The sequence below is a fragment of the Carassius carassius genome, chromosome 35 (genome assembly GCF_963082965.1).
Source record: "Carassius carassius chromosome 35, fCarCar2.1, whole genome shotgun sequence".
Lineage (NCBI taxonomy): Eukaryota > Metazoa > Chordata > Actinopteri > Cypriniformes > Cyprinidae > Carassius > Carassius carassius.
In genome coordinates this window covers 3,104,853-3,130,408 of record NC_081789.1, presented here as the reverse complement: position 1 = coordinate 3,130,408, position 25,556 = coordinate 3,104,853, and the positions used below count along the sequence as shown (strand labels likewise).

Genomic DNA, 25,556 nt, shown 5'->3' with positions numbered 1-25,556 from the left:
AATGTCAATGAACACAGTTCTGAATGTAACAAGGACACTGCAAAGAAATGCATTTTGAGTTATTCATTTATTTCATTATTTTTTTTTATTTACTCACTATATATATATATATATGTGTGTGTGTGTGTGTGTGTGTGTGTGTGTGTGTGTGTGTGTGTGTGTATAAATGACTGGCCAAAAACCATGTGTAAATTATTCTCTGATTGACAAACCAGAAGATAAGATTATTTGAAACAAACAAATAAGGCTGGCATAATTGGAGCTTCACAAAACAAACAAACAAAAAACTAACATATTAAACAACAGGTAGAATAGACTATAAGATTTTAGCATTATTACATGTTTCTGCATCGGTCTCACGTGTCAACACCTTCTTCGCTCGCTTTGAGAAACAAAACAGCACCACTGCACAGAAGACTCCACCTCCTCCCAGTGACCAGGTGATGATGCTGACCCCAGACAGCATGAGGAGATCCTTCAGCAGGATCAATGCACACAAAGCTCCAGGTCCTGACAACATCCCTGGGTGTGTACTGAGAGACTCTGCAGCGGAACTCTGATGTGATGTCTTCACAGACATTTTCTACATCTCACTTAGTCAGGCTGTTGTTCCCACATGTTTCAAAGCTACCAGCATCATTCCAGTCCCAAAGAAGCCATATCCATCCTGCTTCAATTACTGCCGTCTTGTTGCACTTACTCCCATCCTCACATGAAGTGCTTTGAACGGCTTGTCATGCACCACATCAAGTCTGCCCCCCCCCCCCCCCCTCCCTGGACCCCTTTCAGTTTACATACCGGTCCAACTGCTCGACCGATGATGCCATCTCCACTGCCGTCCACTCAGCACTCGCACATATAGACAAAAAGGACTCATACGTCAGAATGCTGTTCGTAGACTTCAGTTCAGAATTCAACACAATCATACCTCAACAGCTCATTGACAAACTGGTCGAGCTGGGGCTAAACACTTCGCTGTGCAACTGGCTGTTGGACTTTCTGACTGGAAGACCTCAGGCAGTACGGGTCGGCAGCAACACATCCCGCACCATCACACTGAACACGGGGGCCCCCCAAGGATGTGTGCTGAGCCCCCTCCTCTTCACTCTGCTGACCCATGACTGCACAACGTCACACAAATCCAACCTCTTCATTAAGCAGATGATACGACTGTGGTGGGTCTCATTAGCAACAAAGATGAGACAAACTACAGGAGCGAGGTGAGCCGCCTGGCCCAATGGTGCAGTGACAACAATCTCTCTCTGAACATAGAGAAGACAAAGGAAATTGTTGTAGACTTCAGGAGAGCACACACTCAGCACGTTCCTCTGACCATCAACGGTGCGACTGTGGAGAGAGTGAGCAGCACCAAGTTCCTGGGTGTGCACATCACAGAGGACCTCTTCTGGACCGACAACACCGCAGCACTGGCCAAGAAAGCAAAGCAGCGTCTCTACTTCCTCCACAAACTGAGAATAGCCAGAGCCCCGCCCCCCATCATGTGCACCTTCTACATAGGCACCATCGAGAGCATCCTGACGAGCTGCATCACTGTGTGGTATGACGCCGGCAACGCGTCCTGCCGAAAGACTCTGGAATGCATAGTGAGAGCAGCTGAGAAGATCATTGGTGTCTCTCTCCCCTCCCTCCAGGACATTTAAAGAACCAGTCTCACTCGCAAAGCCTTCTGCATCACAGGTGATCCCACTCACCTGTCACACAGCTTCTTCAGGCCAGGACCAGTAGACTGAAGGACAGCTCTTCATCCATCAGGCTTTCAGGAAGCTGAGCTTGCTCCCGAACCTGCTCCCCCATCCCTCTTCTGCCCCAGGCACCACAGAACTTTAACCCCCCCCCCCCCCCCCCACCATCAGATCCCACATCCCCTGGTCCTTCCACCCCCCCCCACTAACATACGATGACATGCACCAGTCACTTTGTGCAGCATTGATCTGCTCACTACCTCATTCAGCATGGAACTGATGTCATTCTACCACCTCATCAGTCAGTTTAAATAAAATAACTGCTCTTGAGCCCTTTGTCACTTTAATCAGATTGAATAAGCTTTTTTTGCACTAAAAATCTTTTTATCTGCACTGTTTGTTCACTTCACTGGTTTGCACTCTGCCATGTGCCTTGTGCTGCTTTATTTAACTTTATTTGTATTATTTTTTAACTTTTTTACATGCCCTTATTGTATAGTTGTATCTTATATTTATATTTGATCTAGATTTTCAGACTCTACTGTTACTGTTATCTGTATGCACCAAGGGTCTGAGAGTAACACAATTTCAATTCTCTGTATGTACTGTACATGTGGAATAATTGATAATAAGGCAGACTTGACTTGGCAATGAAGTAAAGCCACTAATAGCTGTGCAAATGGGTCATTATCAAAATATAGTGACAATCATGTATTTTTATTTCAGTTAACAGAAAAACCATATAAAGTCATTCTATAACACTAATAGTTTATTAACAGTAATAGGATAGATGTTGTTTTTGTTTCAATTTGCTTTTTTGTTGTTTTTGTTTTGCCTTGCTTTGTTTTTTGTTTCACCTTTACTTTGTTTAGTTTTGTTTTAGGCTTTGATTTCAATTTATTTATTTTTTTGCTTTTTGCTTTGCATTTTATTTTTTAGTTATTTGATTTTGTTTGGAAAAATGTCCTTTATCTCTTATCACAGATGATTTTTCTAACATTGTTTCTTTCTTTTTTTTTGTTTTACAGAATATACAATTAATACAAATACAAACAAACATAAATAATTGGAGATTTTGGAGAAAAAAAAAATTCATTTGGAGAAAAAAATCTAATGTTTTATAAGTTATAATGTAGATGTTATAATAATTAATTGATGATGATAATATAATAATAAAGATGTGAAATGCTTTGATAGCTTTTATGCATTCTCAGAAAAAAGGTTTTCATTGGGGCGACATCATAATGTGTAGAAGGTAAAAGGTGCATGTTTGTACCTTATTTACCCCTATATTACTACTTTAAAAGTATACTGTATATTAGTGTCTAAAGTGTTAGATATCTCTTGAAAGGGTGTCGCCCCAAGATATAAAATATATATATTTAATAATAATCTCCTATTAGCAGATTATTCAGATGATTAACACAATTACACCACCATGATACGTCACAGCACCCACATCTAGGTTGTAGGGTATTATAAGGCATTGCGAAGTGTTTGCATACTAGCCCATGTCAGAGTTTGCCAATATTAAAATAGTAAGTCTAATCAATTTAGAAAAGTAATAGTCAAATTTCATTCTGACACCTCTCCTCAAGCCTCTCAGTATAAGTTGTCTTTAGTAATGTCTTTAGAACAAATGTTGTGGTTTAGTGCGGTTTTGCGGTAATTTCAAATCCCTCACCGAACATATCACACTAGAAACAATCTCAGTTACCGTTCCTCTAATAGATCCTTCACTGCCTTTCTGTGGTATCTGTTTCATTCAGGATATTGGGTTTCACCCCAGCGAACGTGGTACCTCACTGTCTAGGCTGTATGCCAAATCTCATTAGTACCTCAGGAGCGCTATCAGGCAGAAACGCTTATTAAGTGCAGATTTATTTTTGCGCTGGCTCATCTGGTGACACAGGTCCTCATTGACCTGGACTCTTTACCTGACCTGACTTATCAACTCACTCTAAGGGTAAATTAAAGTATGTTGTGAGGTCAAAGCGAGTCCCATCTGGACATACCACAAGGTTAATGTGCACAGATGGAATAAAATCAGTGCATTCAAATCTGCTTATAAATGTGCATGCTTCGTTTTTATAAATAAAGCAGTCCAGCGTCACTGGATTAAGCCTCGGTTTCATTCTGACATATTAAAGTTCACCCAAACATAACCATTCTGACATCATTCACTCATTCTTAAGTTGTTCCAAACCTGTATGAGTTTCTTTCATATGTTGAACACGAGAAGATATTTTAGCTGCTGGTACCCACTTCAATAATAGGAGAAATAGAATACTATGAAAGTCAATGGGTGCCGTCAACTGTTTGTTAACCAAAATTCTTAAAAAAATCTTCTATTGTGTTCTGTGGAAGAAATGAACTCCTACAGGTTTGGAACAACTTGAGGGTGAGTAAATGACCTAATTTATGTTTTTGGGTCAACTATCCCTTTAATAAACATTTTATGTTTTTACTTTATTCAGAGAATAGCCTTTCGCACTATTAAACTTTTAACCTTTCTCACTGTTTCTGAGGCGAACAAATCATTTTATAGCCATAAGTTCAAGAAAACGGTGCTGTTTACTAGTAAAGGATAATTTAAGTGTCTCTACTACAAAAAATAAAATACAATGCTATAATAATTTGATCCCATCATTTCCATTGGTCTCTTTAATATGACTGTGTCTTTGTTGGTTTCTTCAACTGTTCTTTGTTACCTGGACCTTGTTATTCCCAAGAAAGAAAAAGCCTCTTATGCTGAAAAGGTTTGACAGCGTTACAGCAGAGACTCGTGTAATTCTAGGCGTCTCAAGTCTCTGTTTAGCTCCTCTGAGGATTAAACAATTCTTTGGAAAAACTGAGGAATTTCAGCATTTGTTCTTAACATTTTAGATTCTTATTGAAATGGATCTGTTAATCTGGGTCAGTAAACTCAAGGAACTCATTAATTATTATAATATAAATATTATAATATATGTTTGTTCATGGAAAACTGAAAACACAATATTGTACAATTTTGTAATAAAAAAACAAAACAAAACAAAGTACACAAACTACATTTGCAAATAAATGAAAACAAAAACCCTGCATTTCAATGTTTTCCAGATAATATTTTAATTACAAATATATTTTTTTGTATTTGAATATAGTACAAATATCAGCATCAGTTTATTAAAATACCAGTGTTATTTTAGTGTCAATTTTGACCATTTTTGTGTAGTTTTTATTTTTATATGTATGTCTATACAGTGTATATACAATTTTTTTTATTTCAGTTTTAGTTGGTTTAGTGTATAAAGTTGAACTAAAAGTTACAACAAACACATTACCTTTCTTGTCTATTGGAAAAAAACAAAACCACAAAACACACACACACACACACACACATTTGTTTTTGTGAAAAGTGTGTTCATCTCATATGTGTAATGGTTTTTATACTGTACAAACTGTATATTCTATGGCCCTACACCAACCCTACACCTAACCCTAACCCTCACAGGAAACTTTGTGCATTTTTACTTTCTCAAAAAAACTCATTCTGTATGATTTATAAGTGTTTTGAAAAATGGGGACATGGGTTATGTCCTCATAAGTCACACTCTCCTTGTAATACCTGTGTCATACCCATGTCATTATACAGTTGTGTCCTGATATGATACAAAAACAAGAGCACACAGACACACACACACACACACACACACAAATACACATAATCTGTTTTACTCTCCTGTATTTGGGGTAATCACTCATGTAAGCTGACAGCCCCTTCCTCACACTGTTTCCTGTCTGGGCTCAAGAGCGAGCAGTGGTTGGGGATTTGGTTTCAGTGTGAAAGCGCTGTGTTCTGTTCAGTAGAGATGAAGCTGCTGGTTCACCGGGGCTCGGTTGTCTTGTTCTGACTCTGAGAGCAGATGAGTCCGGCTCGCGGGGATGTCTGACTGAGATGTGTAACTGAGGTGTCACGGTGGGCTCAGAGAGAGTTCAGGAAGTCCAAGAACTTTCAGTGACTCTCACAAAGGATTATTGGAGCACTAACATGAGACAAACAACCCAGAACACACTGGCAACCCGGAGCAATGCACTCCAAACCAGGGGTTTCCCAGGGAGCTTGAGAGCCTATGGGAAAGTTTAACAAAAAAATAAAAAATTAAATTTAAAAAATTTAAAAAATTAAAATTAAAAACTTAAACACACACACATATAAAATGCAAAACTAATAAATAGTACAACAATAATAAATTATTTTTATTTAAATAGCTTAAAATGTGAGGATTAGAAGTATTTTATTTTATGAATATTTAATCTTATGATTTCTGATTAGATTTGAAACCATGATAATGTCGATTTAGCACATTTTAAATGCTTTATAATATTTGATTATAAAATACAAATTTTAATCCATCCATTCTCCAAACAAATTATCCTCCGTAGGGTCACCGGAGGTCTGGAGCCTAAAATATGATATTTTTCTATGTATGTTATATTATATTAGTATTGTTAATATTAATAATAGTATAATAATAGTATAATAATAATAATAATAATAATTACAAAATATTTGTAAAATGTTACAAACTTATTATTATTATAGTATTATTATTAATATTATTATTTTTTATAATTTTTTATGTCAGAAAAAAATACAATTTGTCAATTTAATAGAAAAAATATTTAACAAATATTTAGTTTAGTTTTTTTGTGTGAATATAAATGTATGTATTTGACTCTACAAGGTCTCCCTCAAAAAGGAGATCATAATATCTGGGTGTCTGTAGTGTCAGAAAATTGCATTTATTTAGTTAATTTTTTATTTTATTTTAGAATTATTATTAGTTTTATTTAATTATTTATTTTAAATGTGTTGCTCTTCAGATTTCTGCATCTCAAACTTGTCTAATGGTGAGCAAAACATGGTGTCAGTTTAATATAAATGACATTTTTCAGTTAATATTTTGCAAACTTATATGTGGGGATCAGATTATTTTGATATTTGTGTGTCCGTAGTGTCAAAAAGTTTGAAAACCACTCATTTAATTCACAAAAAATCTGAAAAATAGTTGTGCTTTAGTAGTCAGCTAAGCAAATGGATTTGAACATGAGACAATGGCTTTCTTTTCAAATCAAAGCCGGATGAAAAGTTAAACAGCTGAATGTTTTGACTTCATATTGTCCTCAAGTGTTTGCTGGGAATCATCAGTTAATTGTGTGCCATTTCCTCACTCATCGACTGAAGATCAGATATTGATTCAAAGCTCGCTGTATCTCAGCCACAGTTGCAATGCTGTGTTGCATTAGTCTAGCCGAGGGACACTCTCTGGACAAACGCTTGCCAAAAAACTCGCGCTAGCGCTTTGTTTTCAGCTAAAGAAAGCCGCCCAGACCAAACAAACCCTGGAAGCTGAATCTTACACCACTAAAGCTCCAGATATCATTAGCCCAACCACTAATCCAACACCGAGGCCTTCCCACACTTGTAGAAATGTCTGAGAGCAAGAAGTAATGAACTATTAGATTCTTTAAATATGAGGCCTTGTGTTGCAGTTCCTGCTGACAACACCAGCTTAGACTTAGGTTAAATTTAAAATTGCATATGTGCTTTTTCTTTAGCAACATAATACATCAGACTTTTATGACGTGTATAGTATGCTATAGGGAGAAAAACACCCTCGTTTTATTCAGAGGCTCAAACTGGGCAACAAATATGCAATTCGGTGCAATTTCTGATATTGTATATCTATGTATAAGTGAATATAATTCAGATTATATTGTGAATTAATAAGATATATTGTGAATTGATAAGATAATTAATAATTATCAGTCATCCCTCTGTATCTTCCTGTAATATATAAGATAATATTTGAATGCTTAGTTTTAAGATCAAACTCTGAGTTTTTGTGTTTGACAAAACATGTAATGCAGTGCAATAAGTGATAATTTCTAAATAAATATCTATGTACTTTTTAATTGAATTGAATTGAATTGAATTTAGTTTCATTTTTATTTTATTTTATTTTATTTATTTTTCCCTTGGTAGGTTTAAATATGCTTCTCATCAACAACCTTTTTAGGATGTTTACGCTGCTTGAGTTGCTCTTTGCACCTTAAAGTTCCTCATACGAGTTTTGAGGTTTTTAACACAACAGTAAACAGATGGTTTTCTGAAGAACTAGAATAAAAAAGATTCTGTGGCATTGCTTATCGAGCGATGAACAAATAAACATCTTTTAAAAGCCTGTTGTATCAAATTTGACACGGAGATTTCAAAATGATGTTTAAAAAAAAAAAAAAAAACTTAGGATAGTAATCCTAAATCACTGGAGTCCACTTACTGTTCATCTTGAACTATTACCAACAATAAAAAAGTTATTAATAGTTACTTCATAAAAATCATACATTTTACAGCAAAAATGTCATGTGAACCACAAACTAAAAGTGAATGCAGTTATACTATAAGGTCTTTTATAATCAATCAATCATACGACTGAGGGAATAGTTACTTTTTTTTTTTGGTTTTCCAGTTTTGACCATGTTGATAATTTAAAGGCCTTATACATTTCTGTATCAAATATGAGATACAGTAGGCTTCACAGGGTTAACGTAGTTAAGAAACCTGGTAAGTCAAACCAGCATCCAAAATGTGAAACATACACCGTTTGCACAGTGTAAAACGTCTTATCAATGTAATAGGTGTGTAGCACTACAGTTATGCTTGTGTTAACATCTTATTTGCTTAATATTTGTGAGCTGCAAGATAAGCTTAAGCCACATTTAATAGTTGGATGGGTTTGCTAATGTAAATTGAGAATGTTCTTGAGGGAAAACCACATGGACATGGGGTGCAGCCAAAGCCTAAAACAATTACTGTGTTCAGGCACGGCTCTAATAAAAACACCCTTTCCTTTTCTCCCAGTGAAAAAAAATGTGTCTCTGTCTCATTGAAATTCTGGAAATGGTTTATGTCTTTTAAATCACTTATTGTTTGCTGTGTTTATTCACTCAGAGGAACTTGGCCTCCTCAAAGCAAACCTCTCTTTTGATATTGCTAGGTGACTACTCACATCCATAGGTCGTTTATATAATATGATATAATGAATAATGTAATGAATAAAGCATAGACTGTATACAGCTTTGTCGTCCGTGAGAACTTTCTTCTTGTCTCCATTTCCCCAGGGTCACACGAAGGCTGCAGGTCTCTGCCAGCACTTAATCAAAACTGAAAATGAATGTTGACTGATTAGGTTACTTTCAGATTGGGCCTCAATTAGGGTGTGCTAATTGTGCTTTCTTATGTGAGAGTCCCGTTGGGAAAGCACGGGACTAAAATTCTGCTCTCTATTCTGGAAAAGGGGTTGTCATACTTTTTTATACGACAGATACAATGAGCCCCTTGCTATGCACCCCATTCCTAAAATATAAGATAAGAAACTGAGAAAGATTATAAACACATGAAATATAATAGAAAATATGAACACAATAAAACAATACACAATAAAATAACTTACTAATCTAAAACATTCAGACCAGGTTTTTTTTTTTTTTTTTGTGATTTTATTTCAGAAATGGTTTTTGTGTGTTTGTCTTAGTTTTTTGCATTTTGTGTGTTGTTGTTTTTATTTTGTGTTTCTGTTTCATAAACATGGTTTAGTTTTTTTTTTTGCTGTTTTGTTTTGCTTTGCTTTTGTGTTTTTGTTTCTTTTTTGTTTTGTTTTATAAACATTTTCGTTTGTATTTTGTGTTTTTGTTTGTTACTTAAATGTTTTGTTTTATAAATTTTTTTTTTTTCATAAACATTTCGTTTTTTTTGTGTGTGTTGTGTGTAGATTTAACAAAAATTATGCCAGAATACTGCAGAGTTTGACTGTATACACAGCTTTTCTTTTCTTTTTAAAAGTTTAAAAGGCGGCTAATTATTTTGCCATTCCAGCTAAACATGAGTAAAATAAGTTTAGATTGTTTTAGAATATCTGTCTCCTGCCCTGGGTCTGAAATTGCTGGTTTTGTATGAATGCTTGCAGTATAATGTCAGACCATTGCAGTAAGTAGCAGGTGTTTCAGTTGTTCATAATGAAGTTTGGTAAATGCAAATTCAGTGGAAAATCTAATCAAACCCTCTTAGTTTGTAAGCAGGACACAGCTTGAAAACATAATGACATATTACAATTTAAGTCTCCTTACTGGAACCACTGTCTCACGGCAGATATCTTAAGCTTTTTTTTTCCAAAAAGTTACACATACCCCCAACTCATTATAAATAGTCAAGTCAAGCCTTTATTTATATAGCGCTTTAAACAAAATACATTGCGTCAAAGCAACTGAACAACATTCATTAGGAATACAGTGTCAATAATGCAAAATGATAGTTAAAGGCAGTTCATCATTGAATTCAGTGATGTCATCTCTGTTCAGTTAAATAGTGTCTGTGCATTTATTTGCAATCAAGTCAACGATATCGCTGTAGATGAAGTGACCCCAACTAAGCAAGCCAGAGGCGACAGCGGCAGGGAACCGACACTCCATCGGTGACAGAATGGAGAAAAAAACCTTGGGAGAAACCAGGCTCAGTTGGGGGGCCAGTTCTCCTCTGACCAGACGAAACCAGTAGTTCAATTCCAGGCTGCAGCAAAGTCAGATTGTGCTGAAGAATCATCTGTTTCCTGTGGTCTTGTCCTGGTGGTCATCTGAGACAAGGTCTTTACAGGGGATCTGTATCTGGGGCTCTAGTTGTCCTGGTCTCCGCTGTCTTTCAGGGCAGTAGAGGTCCTTTCTAGGTGCCGATCCACCATCTAGTCTGGATACGTACTGGATCCGGGTGAGTGCAGTGACCCTCTGATCTGGATACAGACTGGATCTGGTGGCTACGGTGACCTCGGAATTAGAGAGAAACAGACAAATATTGGCGTAGATGCCATTCTTCTAATGATGTAGCAAGTACATAGGGTGTTATGTGAAGTGTTCCCGGTTCCGGTTTACCTAATTAATGCAGCCTAAAAATCCTTTAACGGATTTGGATATTAAAAGCATATTAGTATGTTATGTGTAAGCCAGGTTAAAGAGATGGGTATTTAATCTAGATTTAAACTGCAAGAGTGTGTCTGCCTCCCGAACAATGTTAGGTAGGTTATTCCAGAGTTTAGGCTCCAAATAGGAAAAGGATCTGCCGCGATGCGATGTTAACGCAGTTGATTTTGATATTCTAGGTATTATCAAATTGCCTGAGTTTTGAGAACGTAGCGGACGTAGAGGATTATAATGTAAAAGGAGCTCATTCAAATACTGAGGTGCTAAACCATTCAGGGCTTTATAAGTAATAAGCAATATTTTAAAATAATTACGATGTTTGATAGGGAGCCAGTGCAGTGTTTACAGGACCGGGCTAATATGGTCATACTTCCTGGTTCTAGTAAAAACTCTTGCTGCTGCATTTTGTACTAGCTGTAGTTTGTTTACTAAGGGTGCAGAACAACCACCCAATAAAGCATTACAATAATCTAACCTTGAGGTCATAAATGCATGGATTAACATTTCTGCATTTGACATTGAGAGCATAGGCCGTAATTTAGATATATTTTTGAGATGGAAAAATGCAGTTTTACAAATGCTAGAAACGTGGCTTTCTAAGGAAAGATTGCGATCAAATAGCACACCTAGGTTCCTAACTGATGACGAAGAATTGACAGAGCAACCATCCAGTCTAAGACAGTGTTCTAGGTTATTACAAGCAGACTTTTTAGGTCCTATAATTAACACCTCTGTTTTTTCTGAATTTAGCAGTAAGAAATTACTCATCATCCAGTTTTTTATATCGACTATGCATTCCATTAGTTTTTCAAATTGGTGTGTTTCACCGAGCTATGAAGAAATATAGAGCTGAGTATCATCAGCATAGCAGTGAAAGCTAACACCATGTTTCCTGATGATATTTCCCAGGGGTAACATATAAAGCGTGAAGAGTAGCGGCCCTAGTACTGAGCCTTGAGGTACTCCATACTGCACTTGTGATCGATATGATAGATCTTCATTCACTGCTACGAACTGATGGCGGTCATATAAGTACGATTTAAACCATGCTAATGCACTTCCATTAATGCCAACAAAGTGTTCAAGTCTATGCAAAAGAAGGTTGTGGTCAATTGTGTCAAACGCAGCACTAAGATCCAATAAAACTAATAGAGAAATACACTCATGATCAGATGATAAGAGTAGATCATTTGTAACTCTAAGGAGAGCAGTCTCAGTACTATGATACGGTCTAAATCCTGACTGGAAATCCTCACATATACCATTTTTCTCTAATAAGGAATATAATTGTGAGGATACCACCTTTTCTAGTATCTTGGACAGAAAAGGGAGTTTCGAGATTGGTCTATAATTAACTAGTTCTTTGGGGTCAAGTTGTGATTTTTTGATGAGAGGCTTAATAACAGCCAGTTTGAAGGTTTTGGGGACATATCCTAATGACAATGAGGAATTACTAATAGTCAGAAGAGGATCTATGACTTCAGGAAGCACATCTTTTAGGAGCTTAGATGGTATAGGGTCTAACATACATGTTGTTGGTTTAGATGATTTAACTTTATACAATTCTTCCTCTCCTATAGTAGAGAATGAGTGGAACTGTTCCTCAGGGGGTCTATAGTGCACTGTCTGATGCAATACTGTAGCAGACGGCTGAATGGTTGCAATTTTATCTCTAATAGTATCGATTTTAGAAGCAAAGTAGTTCATAAATTCATTACTGCTGTGGTGTTGTGAAATGTCAATACTTGAGGCTTTATTTTTCGTTAATTTAGTCACTGTATTGAATAAATACCTGGGGTTATGTTTGTTTACTTCTAAAAGAGAAGAAAAGTAATCGGATCTAGGAGTTTTTATTGCTTTTCTGTAGGATAGGTTACTTTCCTGCTAAGCAATACGAAATACCTTTTAGTTTTGTTTTCCTCCAGCTGCGCTCCATTTTTCGGGCTGCTCTCTTTAGGGTGCGAGTATGCTCATTATACCATGGTGTCAAACTGTTTTCCTTAACCTTCCTTAAGCGTAGAGGAGCAACTGTATTTAAAGTGCTAGAAAAGAGAGAGTCCATAGTTTCTGTTACATCATCAAGTTGTTCTGAGGTTTTGGATATGCTAAGGAATTTAGATACATCAGGAAGATAACTTAAAAAGCAGTCTTTTGTGGTAGAAGTGGTGGTTCTTCCATACTTGTAACAAGAAGTAGAATTTACAATTTTGGCTATATGAAGTTTGCACAAAACTAAATAATGATCTGAGATATCTTCACTTGGCTGCATAATTTCCACACTATCAACATCAATTCCATGTGACAGTATTAAATCTAGAGTATGATTTCTACAATGAGTAGGTCCTGAAACGTGTTGTCTAACCCCAATAGAGTTCAGAATGTCTATAAATGCTGATCCCAATGCATCTTTTTCATTTTCAACATGGATATTAACATCACCAACTATTAAAACTTTATCTGCAGCCAGAACTAACTCGGATGTAAAATCACCAAACTCTTTAATAAAGTCTGTATGGTGCCCTGGTGGCCTGTATACAGTAGCCAGTACAAACATAACAGGGGATTTATCATTAACATATGTTTCTCTGGATAATGTTATATGAAGCACCATTACTTCAAACGAGTTATACTTGAAGCCTGCCCTCTGAGAAATCCTGAAAACATTGTTATAAATTGAAGCAACACCTCCCCCTTTGCCTTTTAGACGCGGCTCATGTTTATAACAGTAATCTTGGGGGCGGACTCATTTAAAATAATGTAATCATCAGGTTTTAGCCAGGTTTCTGTCAAACAGAGTACATCTATATTATGATCAGTGATCATATTATTTACAAAAAGTGTTTTCGTAGAAAGGGAGCTGATATTCAATAAGCCAAGCTTTATCATTTGTTTATCCATATTGCATCTGTTTTTTTTATTTGTTGAACCTCAATTAAATTGTTAATCTTAACTTGGTTTGGACGTTTTTTGTATTTTCTAGTTTGGGGAACAGACACAGTCTCTAATGGTGTGATATCTAGGTGAAAGAGTCTCTATGTGCTGAGAATTAACTGACCTCTGTGACGTGAGGCAGCTAGCAGACGGTCGGTTTAGCCAGTCTGTCTGCTTCCTGACCTGGGCCCCAGTTAGTCAAGTATAAACACTAAGACTATTTGGCATATTTCTAAAGAGAAGAGTGGCGCCACCCCAGGAGGGATGAAGACCATCTCTTTTCAACAGGTCAGGTCTGCCCCAAAAGCTCGTCCAATTGTCTATGAAACCTATGTTATTCTGTGGGTACCACTTAGACATCTAGCCATTGAGTGATGACAATCTGCTATGCATCTCGTCACCACGGTAAGCAGGGAGGGGACCAGAGCATATTACAGTGTCTGGCATCGTGCTTGCAAGTTCACACACCTGTTTAATGTTATTTTTAGTGATCTCCGACTGGTGAAGTCGAACATCATTAGCGCCGGCATGAATAACAATCTTACTGTATTTACGTTTAGCATTAGCCAGCACTTTTAAATTTGCCAAGATGTCAGGCGCTCTGGCTCCCGGTAAACATTTGACTATGGTGGCTGGTGTCTCTATATTCATGTTCCGTACAATAGAATCACCAATAACTAGAGCACTTTCATCAGGTTTCTCAGTGGGTGCATCACTGAGTGGGGAGAACCTGTTTAATGTTTTGATCAGAACAGAAGAGCGGTGTTTTGACCCACGACTACGCTGCCTCACCGTCACCCAGTTGCCCTGCTGCTGGGGCTCTGTTGCCGGAACCGAAAAATGTACAGGAATCCCTGAGCTAGACGCATCTAAAGCCGTATCTAGAGCCCTAACATTCTTACTGTCCTCAATTAAAGTTTGGATGCGTGTCTCTAATTCTGAAATCTTCTCTGTCAGCCTAACTATTTCCCTGCATTTATCACATGTGAATCCCTCATCAGCGACAGAGATAGATAAACTGTACATGTGGCAAGAGGTGCAAATAACAATAGCAGGAGAAGCCATTACTCACCGTGCTTGATGAAATATTCTTACTGCGGTTGTTTGATGAACTTGTGAAAAACTGGAGCGAGCTCAAAGGCAGCAGCCACTGTCAGCCGTTTAGAAAACGAATTTCATTGTGCAGTATTCATGCATGTAAACGCAAAACAGGCATAACAATTGTTAAAAACAGATTTTGTTTTAAATATTTACTTTTTGTTTTTTTGTTTATTCTGTATCAGTTGATATTAGATATTTCATTTTGCATGCTCTTTTCCCAAATTTGCCCAAATTTTTTATTCGATTGCCTTTGTAATCTTCTAACACTCAGTTAAGTTATAAATATTTAGTTACATCTCAAAATAAATATACATTTGTCATTCTCTATAATGTTGTGATGTCTACATTAATTTGTAGCATTCAAAATTTAGTTTTTGAGGTTCTATTTTTAATTTATTTAGACAAATAATGCATTATTTGCCATTATTTGTCAGTCATAATATGAAATTAGTCAGAGAGTAAATTTCATTCAGAATTTTAATATTAGGGGCGTTTACACAATACCATTTTCAACTAAAAACATATTTTAAAAAATTATGTTTTTTGGACATTCATTTACACAACAATGGCATTTTGGGGGCCTGAAAATGCTAACTTTTGAAAATGGGTTTCAAAGTGCAAGTTTTTAAAATCATACCATTATTAAATGTTAAACTACAAAAACAGTACTTTTATTTTTTTAAATGGTGACATCATATACATGCCTGTTATGGTTCCAGTGCAAAGTCTGGTTCTCATGAGAGCACCTGGAGAATCAGTTTGGAGCTCATAATGTGACCCATTAAATACAAACCTGATTCCAAAAAAGTTGGGACACTGTACAAATTGTGAGTAAAAAAAGGAATGGAATAATTTACAAATCTCATAAACTTATTTTATTCACAATAGAATATAGATAACATATCACATGTTGAAAGTGAGACATTTTGAAATGTCATGCCAAACATAAAATGTTGGGACAGGTAGCAATAAAAGGCAGGAAAAGTTAAATGGACATATAAGCAACAGCTGGTGGAACAATTTGCAACTTATTAGGTCAATTGGCAACATGATTGGGTATAAAAAGAGCCTCTCAGAGTGGCAGTGTGTTTCAGAAGTCAAGATGGGCAGAGGATCAGCAATTCCCCAATGCTGCAGCGAAAAATTGTGGAGCAATATCAGAAAAGAGTTTCTCAGAAAAAAAATTGCAAAGAGTTTGAAGTTATCATCATCTACAGTACAATGCATAATATCATCCAAAGATTCAGAGAATCTGGAACAATCTCTGTGCGTAATCTCTATAAGTTAAAAAATAAGCCATATCTAAACATGATCCAGAAGTGCAGGCGTTTTCTCTGGGGCAAGGCTCATTTAAAAAGGACTGTGGCGAAGTGGAAAACTGTTCTGTGGTCAGACGAATCAAAATTATTTTTGGAAAACTGGGACGCCATGTCATCCGGACTAAAGAGGACAAGGACAACCCAAGTTGTTATCAGCACTCAGCACCTCAGAAGCCTGCATCTCTGATGGTATGGGGTTGCATGAGTGCATGTGGCATAGGCAGCTTACACATCTGGAAAGGCACCATCAATGCTGAAAGGTGTATCCAAGTTCTAGAACAACATATGCTCCCATCCAGATGTCGTCTCTTTCAGTGAAGACCTTGCATTTTCTAACATTACAATGCCAGACCACATACTGCATCAATTACAACATCATGGCTGGTAGAAGAAGGATCTGGGTACTGAAATGGCCAGACTGCAGTCCAGATCTTTCACCAATAGAAAACATTTGGCGCATCATAAAGAGGAAGATGCGACAAAGAAGACCTAAGACAGTTGAGCAACTAGAAGCCTGTATTAAACAAGAATGGGACAACATTCATATTCCTAAACTTGAGCAACTTGTATCCTCAGTCCCCAGACGTTTGCAGACTGTTATAAAAAGAAGAGGAGATGACACACAGTGTTAAACATGGCCTTGTCCCAACTTTTTTGAGATGTGTTGATGCATTTAAAATCAACGTATTTTTCCCTTAAAATGATAAATTTAATCAGTTTAAACATTTGATATGTCATCTGTGTTGTATTCTGAATAAAATATTGAAATTTGAAACTTTCACATCATTGATCATTCATTCTGTTTTTATTCACAATTTGTACAGTGTCCCAACTTTTTCGGAGTCGGGTTTGTATATATATTTAAAATAAAATAATGAACAATAGTAATGATAGTGCTCATAAAATGAGCAAGCTTCTATTTTGGCGGGTTGCCAGAAAGTAAATATACAGGTGCTGGTCATATAATTAGAATATCATCAAAAAGTTGATTTATTTCACTTATTCCATTCAAAAAGTGAAATTTGTATATTATATTCATTCATTACACTCAGACTGATATATTTCAAATGTTTATTTCTTTTAATTTTGATGATTATAACTGACAACTAAGCAAAATTCCAAATTCAGTCCCTCAGAAAATTTGAATATTACTTAAAACCAATAAAAAGAAAGGATTTTTAGAAATCTTGGCCTAAATTTAGTCATCCTAGATGAACCAAAACTTGTGAGTCTACTTGTTTTGTAGTTAACGCACAGATGGTGTGCATTTTATTAACTCGCCAAAGCTGAATTTTGTAAATATTGATTGTTACTTTTGGCTCCTGGGTGCAATCGAACACAACAGAAAAGCATGTCAGGTTGAACGTCATCAAGCTCCTTGCACACACGCAAGTTGCATCCAGCGAGCCCCAGGGTGCTTCGCACGAGTTTGGAAACATCCTGGTAGCAGGACAATTTTGGCTTGATCTCTTTCACTGATTGAGTCAAAGCAGACCCACACTAAGATGAAGCTGGAGCGCCTTTGTGTGCGGATGCGTTTGCTGTGTGTATATTCGCCTTCCTGCTGTTTCCTGGAATCCCCCAGGCATGTGACCTCTTGGCCCATGCTTGATTTATTCATTTGAAATCATTTAATCTGATGGGCTACATTTTGTCAAAACATGGTCTCATTAACTGTGGTCCATGCACTTTGTTTCTTGTTCAACCTATTGTACTGCCAGGGGCACCAGAATAAACACACATAGAGTGAAGGGCTTGTGCTAAGAGAGGCTGCGGCGATGAATGCACGCTTTGTTCTAAGGTGTGCTGCTGTGGCCAAAAGACGATTAGCAATGTCTTGATTTACTCATGCACACAGTCTGGTCCAATGGAAGCCGATGGATTGCATTTGAGAAGGTCACGTTAGTTGAACTTTGGGCCCGTCTGCTATTCACAAGATGCTGTCGAAACAAAAATGGGAATGATCTGTGATGGGAATGACTGCGTTTGACATGTCTAACATAAGTTGGTTGATTCCCGTTCATGGTGGCTTCAATGGCATTGGAAGATCGTCCCAGAAGTGCCACTTGGGTTTTGGATCTTTTTTGTTTCTAGTCTTGTTAGTGCTATTTTCTAGCGGATTATAGTTTATCCTACCTCTGCAAAAAGCCTTCTCTTGGTTTGGCTGTTTTCAAGTGAATATGTGCTTTTTACCAGCGGGCATTGGGCCTGAAGTAGGGTTCGATGGAATGGATGAATTGGCGTCTCTGCTGGGAGCATGGACCCGCAAAGTTCAACCTGAAGAATTTGTGGGCCTGATCTTTCGTTGAAAGATTTTCCCTCAAACCGCTAATATGCATATTAAAAGTTCTGATTCACCCTGAGGATTTGACACAACCTGAGCTGCACAGGTCATTGAGAAACAAAAAACATCTCGAATAATTCCAAATTCTTGCAATTTAGGGTTTTTGGGCTGCTTGCTTCCATAACTTCTTCCTGACCAGTGGAAAGAAAACATCCAAAATAGACTTTTATGCATTTATTTTATTGCACTATATCATCTTTACATTTCAGTTACATGTCTTTAAAAGCCATTATCTCAAAATGAAAGTTTCTCTTGCTGTGTCAGTAATCTCCACTTACTCCAATTTTTCTGTTATTCTTTATTCTGAAGGTTTTTACAGAGTGTTTTTACTCTTATTATTAAACTAAAGAAGTATTAGGAGATATAAGTGTTAAGGGGATAAGTTAAACTGTAAATTATTATATTGTGCCATCATCATTTTCCTCTTGTGCTGTTAAAAATCTGTACGAGATAACTATTTAGTAAAAACTACTTTAATATACTAATTTAAATTCACCATAATCTTATCATAGTTTATCATTGTTGCCGTTTTAATGTTATGAAGTTGAATTCGTATACCACTGGTCAAAGATTAGTTTCATATTTGGTTTGTTTCTTTGTCAGATTTGGAGTAATTAAGCATTTCATCACCAATGGATGCTCTGCAGTGAATGGGTGCCAAACAGCTGATAAAAACATCACAATAATCCACATCACCTCAGAAGTAGAAAGTAAAGCTGCATGTTTGTAAGAAACAAATCCATCATTCATCGACATTTTAACTCAAAACTGCCTAAAATGCGAGTCCTCATCATTTTTTTCAGCTTGGTTCTCATAATAGAACCTGGACGTTTGGTTTGGTCCTCACACTGCATAACGTGACCCATTAATTAAACAGATAAAAATATTTTATATATATATAATTTTTATATTAATTTGATAAAATAATAAACTAAATAATAATGGTGACAATGTTTTTTCAAATTAATTAATTCTAATTACTTCTAATTAGAATTAAATACAAACACAATTATTTTATAGTGAACTTAAAAATACAATGCTAATATTTACTACTACTTTTTAATATGAATTTTCGTAAATTTTCAAACTTAAAATCAGCAGGCTTTTAATTTGGCTGGTTTTCCAGCAAGTATATGTGCGTCCAGATTTAGCGCAGCTGCTGATTAAAGTGCATCAGTGAATGAATGTCACAGTTTGCATTGTGCTTTGATAACAGCATATGAGAGCCTAGATTTATGCTTTCAGTTTGAATAGAAATCTTACGTAGTTTGTCAAATCTAAAATGTGAATTTTGCATAACAGTTGTCAATCCTTTCGGTATGCAAGTGTGCTGTCAGAAGTTATTTAAACAACGCTTATTTTTAATAAACAAATGAATCTACATGTCTGATGTAATTGTTCACATTTTCATTTTTAGGTGAAGTATCCCTTTAAGTGGAGTACCCTAGAGCAGTGGTTCCCAACCTTTTTCAACTCGCCGGCCCACACAACCAAACACACATGTTTGCGCGGCCCACTGCAAAAAAATAAAAAAATTTTTTACTGACCCCGCTATTGTTGGGTTAATAACTTAGTAGACTACTCAGAAGCTAGTTTGTTAACTGTATTTATTGAATGAACTAGGGCTGTGCTATCGCGATTTCTTTGATCAATTTTGCGATTTCGATTTTAATCACGATTTTGACACACACATATATGCTTTACATAAATGCATTCAGGATGAATTTGAAACATTTCCAAAATAAAACCAATTAGAGCTTTATCAAAAGTTGTAATGTCTCTAGAACAGACATAACATAAGGTTCTATCTGACATTTTTGTCAAAATTTAGTTATTCCCATATTGTTATTCTGTGACAACTTATTTAAATTATGTGATAGATTTTTTTATGTTGTATACATTATGGGATTTTTATTTAAAAAACAATAAGGTTCTATCTCCGTGTGCAGGGACTTTTTTTCTTTTTTGCCATGCATTGTTCATAGAGCTCATTTGTAGCGGTGCCTCAGGTGTTGAAATAGATTTGTTATACATTATACAGGTTCACATGTACTCCGTTAGCAGTTTATATACAGTATGTGTAAGCGGTGCAGAAGCAGCAGCGAGAGCGCGTTATTGGAACGCGAAAGCACATTAAAATAATGCACGAGCGCAAATCGCTTTTCACGCGCAGATTTCCTTTGCTCTGTCACAAAATCAGACGTGCTTGCCTGGAGAGAGTGCGCGCACTTAAAACGTGTCTCCTCTCACTTAAACTGTAAGTGTAATTCTCTCTATGCTCATGTGTTAGATATTCATTATTTTTGCATATTTTTATTTCTAGCATTTTACCGCATGCAGTATGAACGCTCTGATCCGTTAACATGGGCTCGGAAAAAAAGGCGCATCACAGACAGAGTGTGAACCTGTGGTTAGGCAGTGGTTTTCATCCTGTGGTGGTATTGCTAGTGGGCCGCCAATTACTATTAAAAGAAATAATAATATTGTTAATATATGAAATAATGTTATTATGTTATGACTTAGACATTTATACATATAATAACAATATTATTATTTCTTTTAATAGTAATTGGCGGCCCACTAGCAATACCACCACAGGTTGAAAACCACTGCCCTAGAGAAAATAAACATTAGATGCAGTTTTGCATGAAATACTGCATGGTTGTGTTGTAATATATCAAATGTTATATAAATGTAATTATATCAAAGTTTCCAGGGTTGTCACTCTGTGTCTGTTTATGGCAGTTGGTGTGTGAGGTTTTTCTTTATTACTTACACAGTTTAGCTGGCAGTCTGCTCTGTACACTTATTAAATCTCTACGTTTGCAGGGTTTCAAGACCAAAGATGGATATTTGGTTGTGGCAGCGGGAAACGACCAGCAATTTATGAAAGTGTGCAAAGTAAGCAGGACTTCAAATATGCATATTAATAAATCTAACTAAGCTTTATTTGTACAATTCAGTCAAAGGGATATTTTATAGCTATGTGCATCTGTTTTGACTGATGGGGAAAAGGCTTCACATTTCCTAACAGTTCTGTCATCGAACTTGTCTGTTTTCCAAGGTTCTGAGCATGAATGGCCTGGCAGAAAACCCGAAGTACAAAATCAACAAGTTAAGAGTTCAGCACCGCAAAGAGCTGCTGCAGATTCTGTCCGAGAGGTAAGCGTATATTTTGTGACATCTAAACCAAACCTGTGAGTGTTGTGCACTATTCATCTGTCCACATTATTATAGATGATAAATGTTTGAGGAAACAATGTGTTTTTTATCATTCATCAAGTAAGGGATAATGTAGAAATAATAAGGATGTACATTATCCCACTTATTCTAAACCTTTAATCAAAAGTAAAATGAGTAAGATGTACCATTTCCTTTTAATGCTGACTGCATTTTTTTATATATGCTGGAGAAATAGCAAACAAAATAGCAAACCAAAGATGTTCCTTGTCTCTGCTTCTTTCCTTGTCACATCCCAATTTTCAACTTCTGATGCATTATGTCTAAGAATTGTGAAACCATTCTATTAAAAAACCAAAGTTAATGGTTGTTAGCATTGAAACATTTTGTTCACATGCCATGCTCTTGGAAACAATGGGACTGTTGTGTGCAAAAAATCTGTATCAAAGTCTTTACATAAATCAGACGGCACATTCTGTCTGGGTGAATCAGCATCAGTCACCAAAGGCCAAGACGTGGTGTGTGAGAGCATGTTTACAATATGAGAAACCTTATATGTTTACAATGTTGCTCAAAAGAGAAGTTAATTATAGTGGGCATAGTAAGTGAAATCTTTCTAAGTGTGTTGGTGGTTTTACACAGTGCTGTTGTCCTGAAGGGACAGGGAGAGGAAGTGGCCACATATGACTTTCATTTCAGCTCATGTTATTGTGTCCGTGCCCCATTTTCCAGCACCCTCCGTTCTGTCCCTTCTCAGACCTTCATTCAGGCCTCTGTCCTCAGGTTCATGCAGGAGACGACTGCAGAGTGGTTGAGACGCTTCGAAGGCACCGGTGTCCCCTGTGGCCCTATCAACAACATTCAGCAGGTGTTCGCCAACCCTCAGGTGAGTTTGAGGTCACGTCAGTGCTTTAAAACTGTGGCGGCCCAACTTGGTGCAAACAGTTGTATTTGTACAAAAAGAAACAAAATGTCTTATTCAAACATGAATTCATATTACACTTCTTAAGGCTAAACATTTCCCATACTAAAATAGGTGTGTGTGTATATATTCAGTTCAATTTCAATTAAAAATTGCTTTATTGGCATGAATGCAAATGACACTATATTGCGAAAGCTTATTATGAAATAGTATTTTCTTTTAAAATGCCCTTTAATAGTCTTTATTTTAGAACTTCAAAAATATATCTATACATAAGAAGGATCACTGTGGTGGACAAGTAGGGACACATGTTCACCTGCTGTCTCTCACACACACACACACACACACACACACACACACACACACACACACGTTTTTTTTTTTGTGAAAAGTGGGGACATCCCATAGGCGTAATGGTTTTTATACTGTACAAACTGTATATTCCATGGCCCAAAATAAATAGCCTTTAAAAAAAAAAAAAAAAAACAACAACAAAAAAACTATGTTTTACTGAATAAATTGCTATTTATTAAAATAAAGTAAAAAAATTCAAATATAATTAAAATGTTTTTAGGCATAAAAATCTACCTTCTGCTTTAAACTATAGGAAGCCCTTTTACATTACTATAAGGTTACAATTAACAACAGAGCCCAAACTTATTTATTTTTAACTATCATAATCAACTATAAAATGTAAAAAATTTTATGCGCAAATGATTTTTTTATAAATGAACTTCTAAATAATACAGTTTCTATTTATTGTTGAAATAAAATAATTTACATTGTCAAAATGTGTTTCATAAAATATTTATTTATACATACATTAAGACTAACTATTAGTCACTTCCAGGTAAAGTAAATATAATAAAGTATAGTCTAATATTTCACCAAATGCTCTCTTCACTAGATTTAATTTCTCTAGGAAATAACGAGCTGTGTACAATAATGACTTGCCTGAAGTAAATGAAATGCTACGTGAAAAAATGTAACTTTTTTTGTGAAAAGGTTGAACTGTTCCACCCCTTGTTAAAACTAGTAATAAAGAGGAAGGGATGAATGCTCACTCGTGCTCAATGCTGCCGTCAGAACTGTGGCCTTATACGGCGATCTATTGCGTTAAATCAAAGAGCACCAAAACAGCATTTATTGTCTGAATTTGCTGGAAAAAAAAAAACAATTTGTTAGGTACACATTTTTTTTTAAAGATATGAATTAGGGCTTAAAAGTCATTTAAATGTTGTTTAAATGTTTTAAGTCATAATCTTTTATTTGGTAAAGTTTTTTATTGTTTTATTTGTTTTAATTAGTGCTGTCAAATGAATAATCGCGATTAGTCGCATACAAAATAAAAGTTTTTGTTTGCATAATATATATGCGTGTTCTGTGTTTATTTATTATGTATATATAACTACACATATATTTTAAGTATATATTTGGGAAATATGTACATGTATTTACAGGTCTATATATTTATGTTCATATAGTTTATTTTATAAATAAATAAATGTAATATATAAACATAAAATATTTTTCTGAAATATATACATGCATGTGTGTATTTTATATATACATAATAAATATACACAGCACAGATACATATATTGTGTAAACGAAAACTTTGATTTTGGATGCGATTAATTGCGATTAGTGCTCTAGTTTTATTTTTTAAAGCCTTTCGTCACACAAATGCTAGTTCTTTGGAAAAAGTAGTTTTTTAGTGGAAAAGTGTTGTTTTGAACAGCTTGACTGTTGTCAGGCTACTGAAACATGCACAGTAGGTAAGTTAGTAGCATTGCTTCTTAGCTACTTAGTTCCTCCCCTGGGAGTCTCCACATACAGAGTTACACCATAAAATAATAAGTCTAGTAGAAGCTACTGAATGACCCAGAAAAATAAGTGTCCACTGTTATTGCCGAGATTGCTTAAAAACAAGTCAAGATCATTTCTTTGATCAACATCAGTAGCTAATAAAGTGAAACGTGAAACACTATCATATGTATAGGCCCCTAGAGCAAGGAATTTAACACTGCTGCAATTTAAACCTGATTTTGTACACCAAAGATTCTGAAGTTCCCATCCACACTTACACACACTAATGTTTAATTCCTACCACATGTTGGTACAGAGAGTGCATGCACTTAAAGATCCCATCAGCGCACCGAGGGTCTCGCTTTACCACATCATATGATCAGAATTAGCAGCTATTGTTTTTGTCCATGTTGATTCGAAACACTCATTGAACCTTTGGTGAGGCTATGAATATTTAATTTTCCCAATGCGGTTGGCTATATTTAGCCTTTCACTACAACTTTTGCTCAAAGAATTTGAAAACATATTAGTCATTCATAGTTACATAATGGAAGGCAGTTTAAAGTTTTGGCATCTGTCAGAGGACAACAAGAGAACATGTATACCATATGTTAAATATATATAAATATCTGCAAGAACATATTTGTCTCAACACAAACTGACAGATGACTACTGTTACACCACATCATTAACTGTTTTATGACACATAGAAATTCTAAAATGTATCGAGTTAAGGCATGTTGTCGGGTTTTATAATTGGGTGTTTCTTAGGCACTTTTAAACTTTTAGAAACTTTTTCAGCTAACAATGTGTTTGCAAATTATTTTTTTCATTTCGTCTTGGACATTCACACAATGTCATTTTCACCACATCTCAAATCACATCACAAATGTATTGTGTTTGAAGCAAATAACATTTTTAGAATAAAAAGGCCAACTCTTTTGTTTAGCTTAAACACACACACACACACACACACACACACACACACACACAAATTGGGTTTCCATGTTATGTGGGTTCATTCCATAGAATTAAGGGTTTTATACTGTGAAAAAAACTATATTTTCTATCCACTTACTCTAACCCTAAACATACCCTTCACTTGAAACTTTCTACATTTTTCAATATTTAGAAAACTTACATTTTACAAAATAATAAATAAATAAATAATCCTAAATAGACAAAATTAAATAATATTTTCACCATTTTTGTATAAATTGACAAAATTACAACTC

At 35.8% G+C, this 25,556-nt stretch overlaps 1 protein-coding gene across 1 annotated transcript in view; it reads left to right on the top strand.

Annotated features, from left to right (window-relative positions):
- The window catches only part of sugct (succinyl-CoA:glutarate-CoA transferase), a 130,583-nt gene that overhangs the window by 28,573 nt on the left and 76,454 nt on the right, over nt 1-25,556 (top strand). Inside the window, exons 10-12 of the mRNA XM_059524275.1 lie at nt 21,240-21,311; nt 21,475-21,572; nt 22,374-22,476. Of these exons, the coding sequence (XP_059380258.1) occupies nt 21,240-21,311; nt 21,475-21,572; nt 22,374-22,476 (273 nt within the window). The remainder of the gene's footprint in view (nt 1-21,239; nt 21,312-21,474; nt 21,573-22,373; nt 22,477-25,556) is intronic.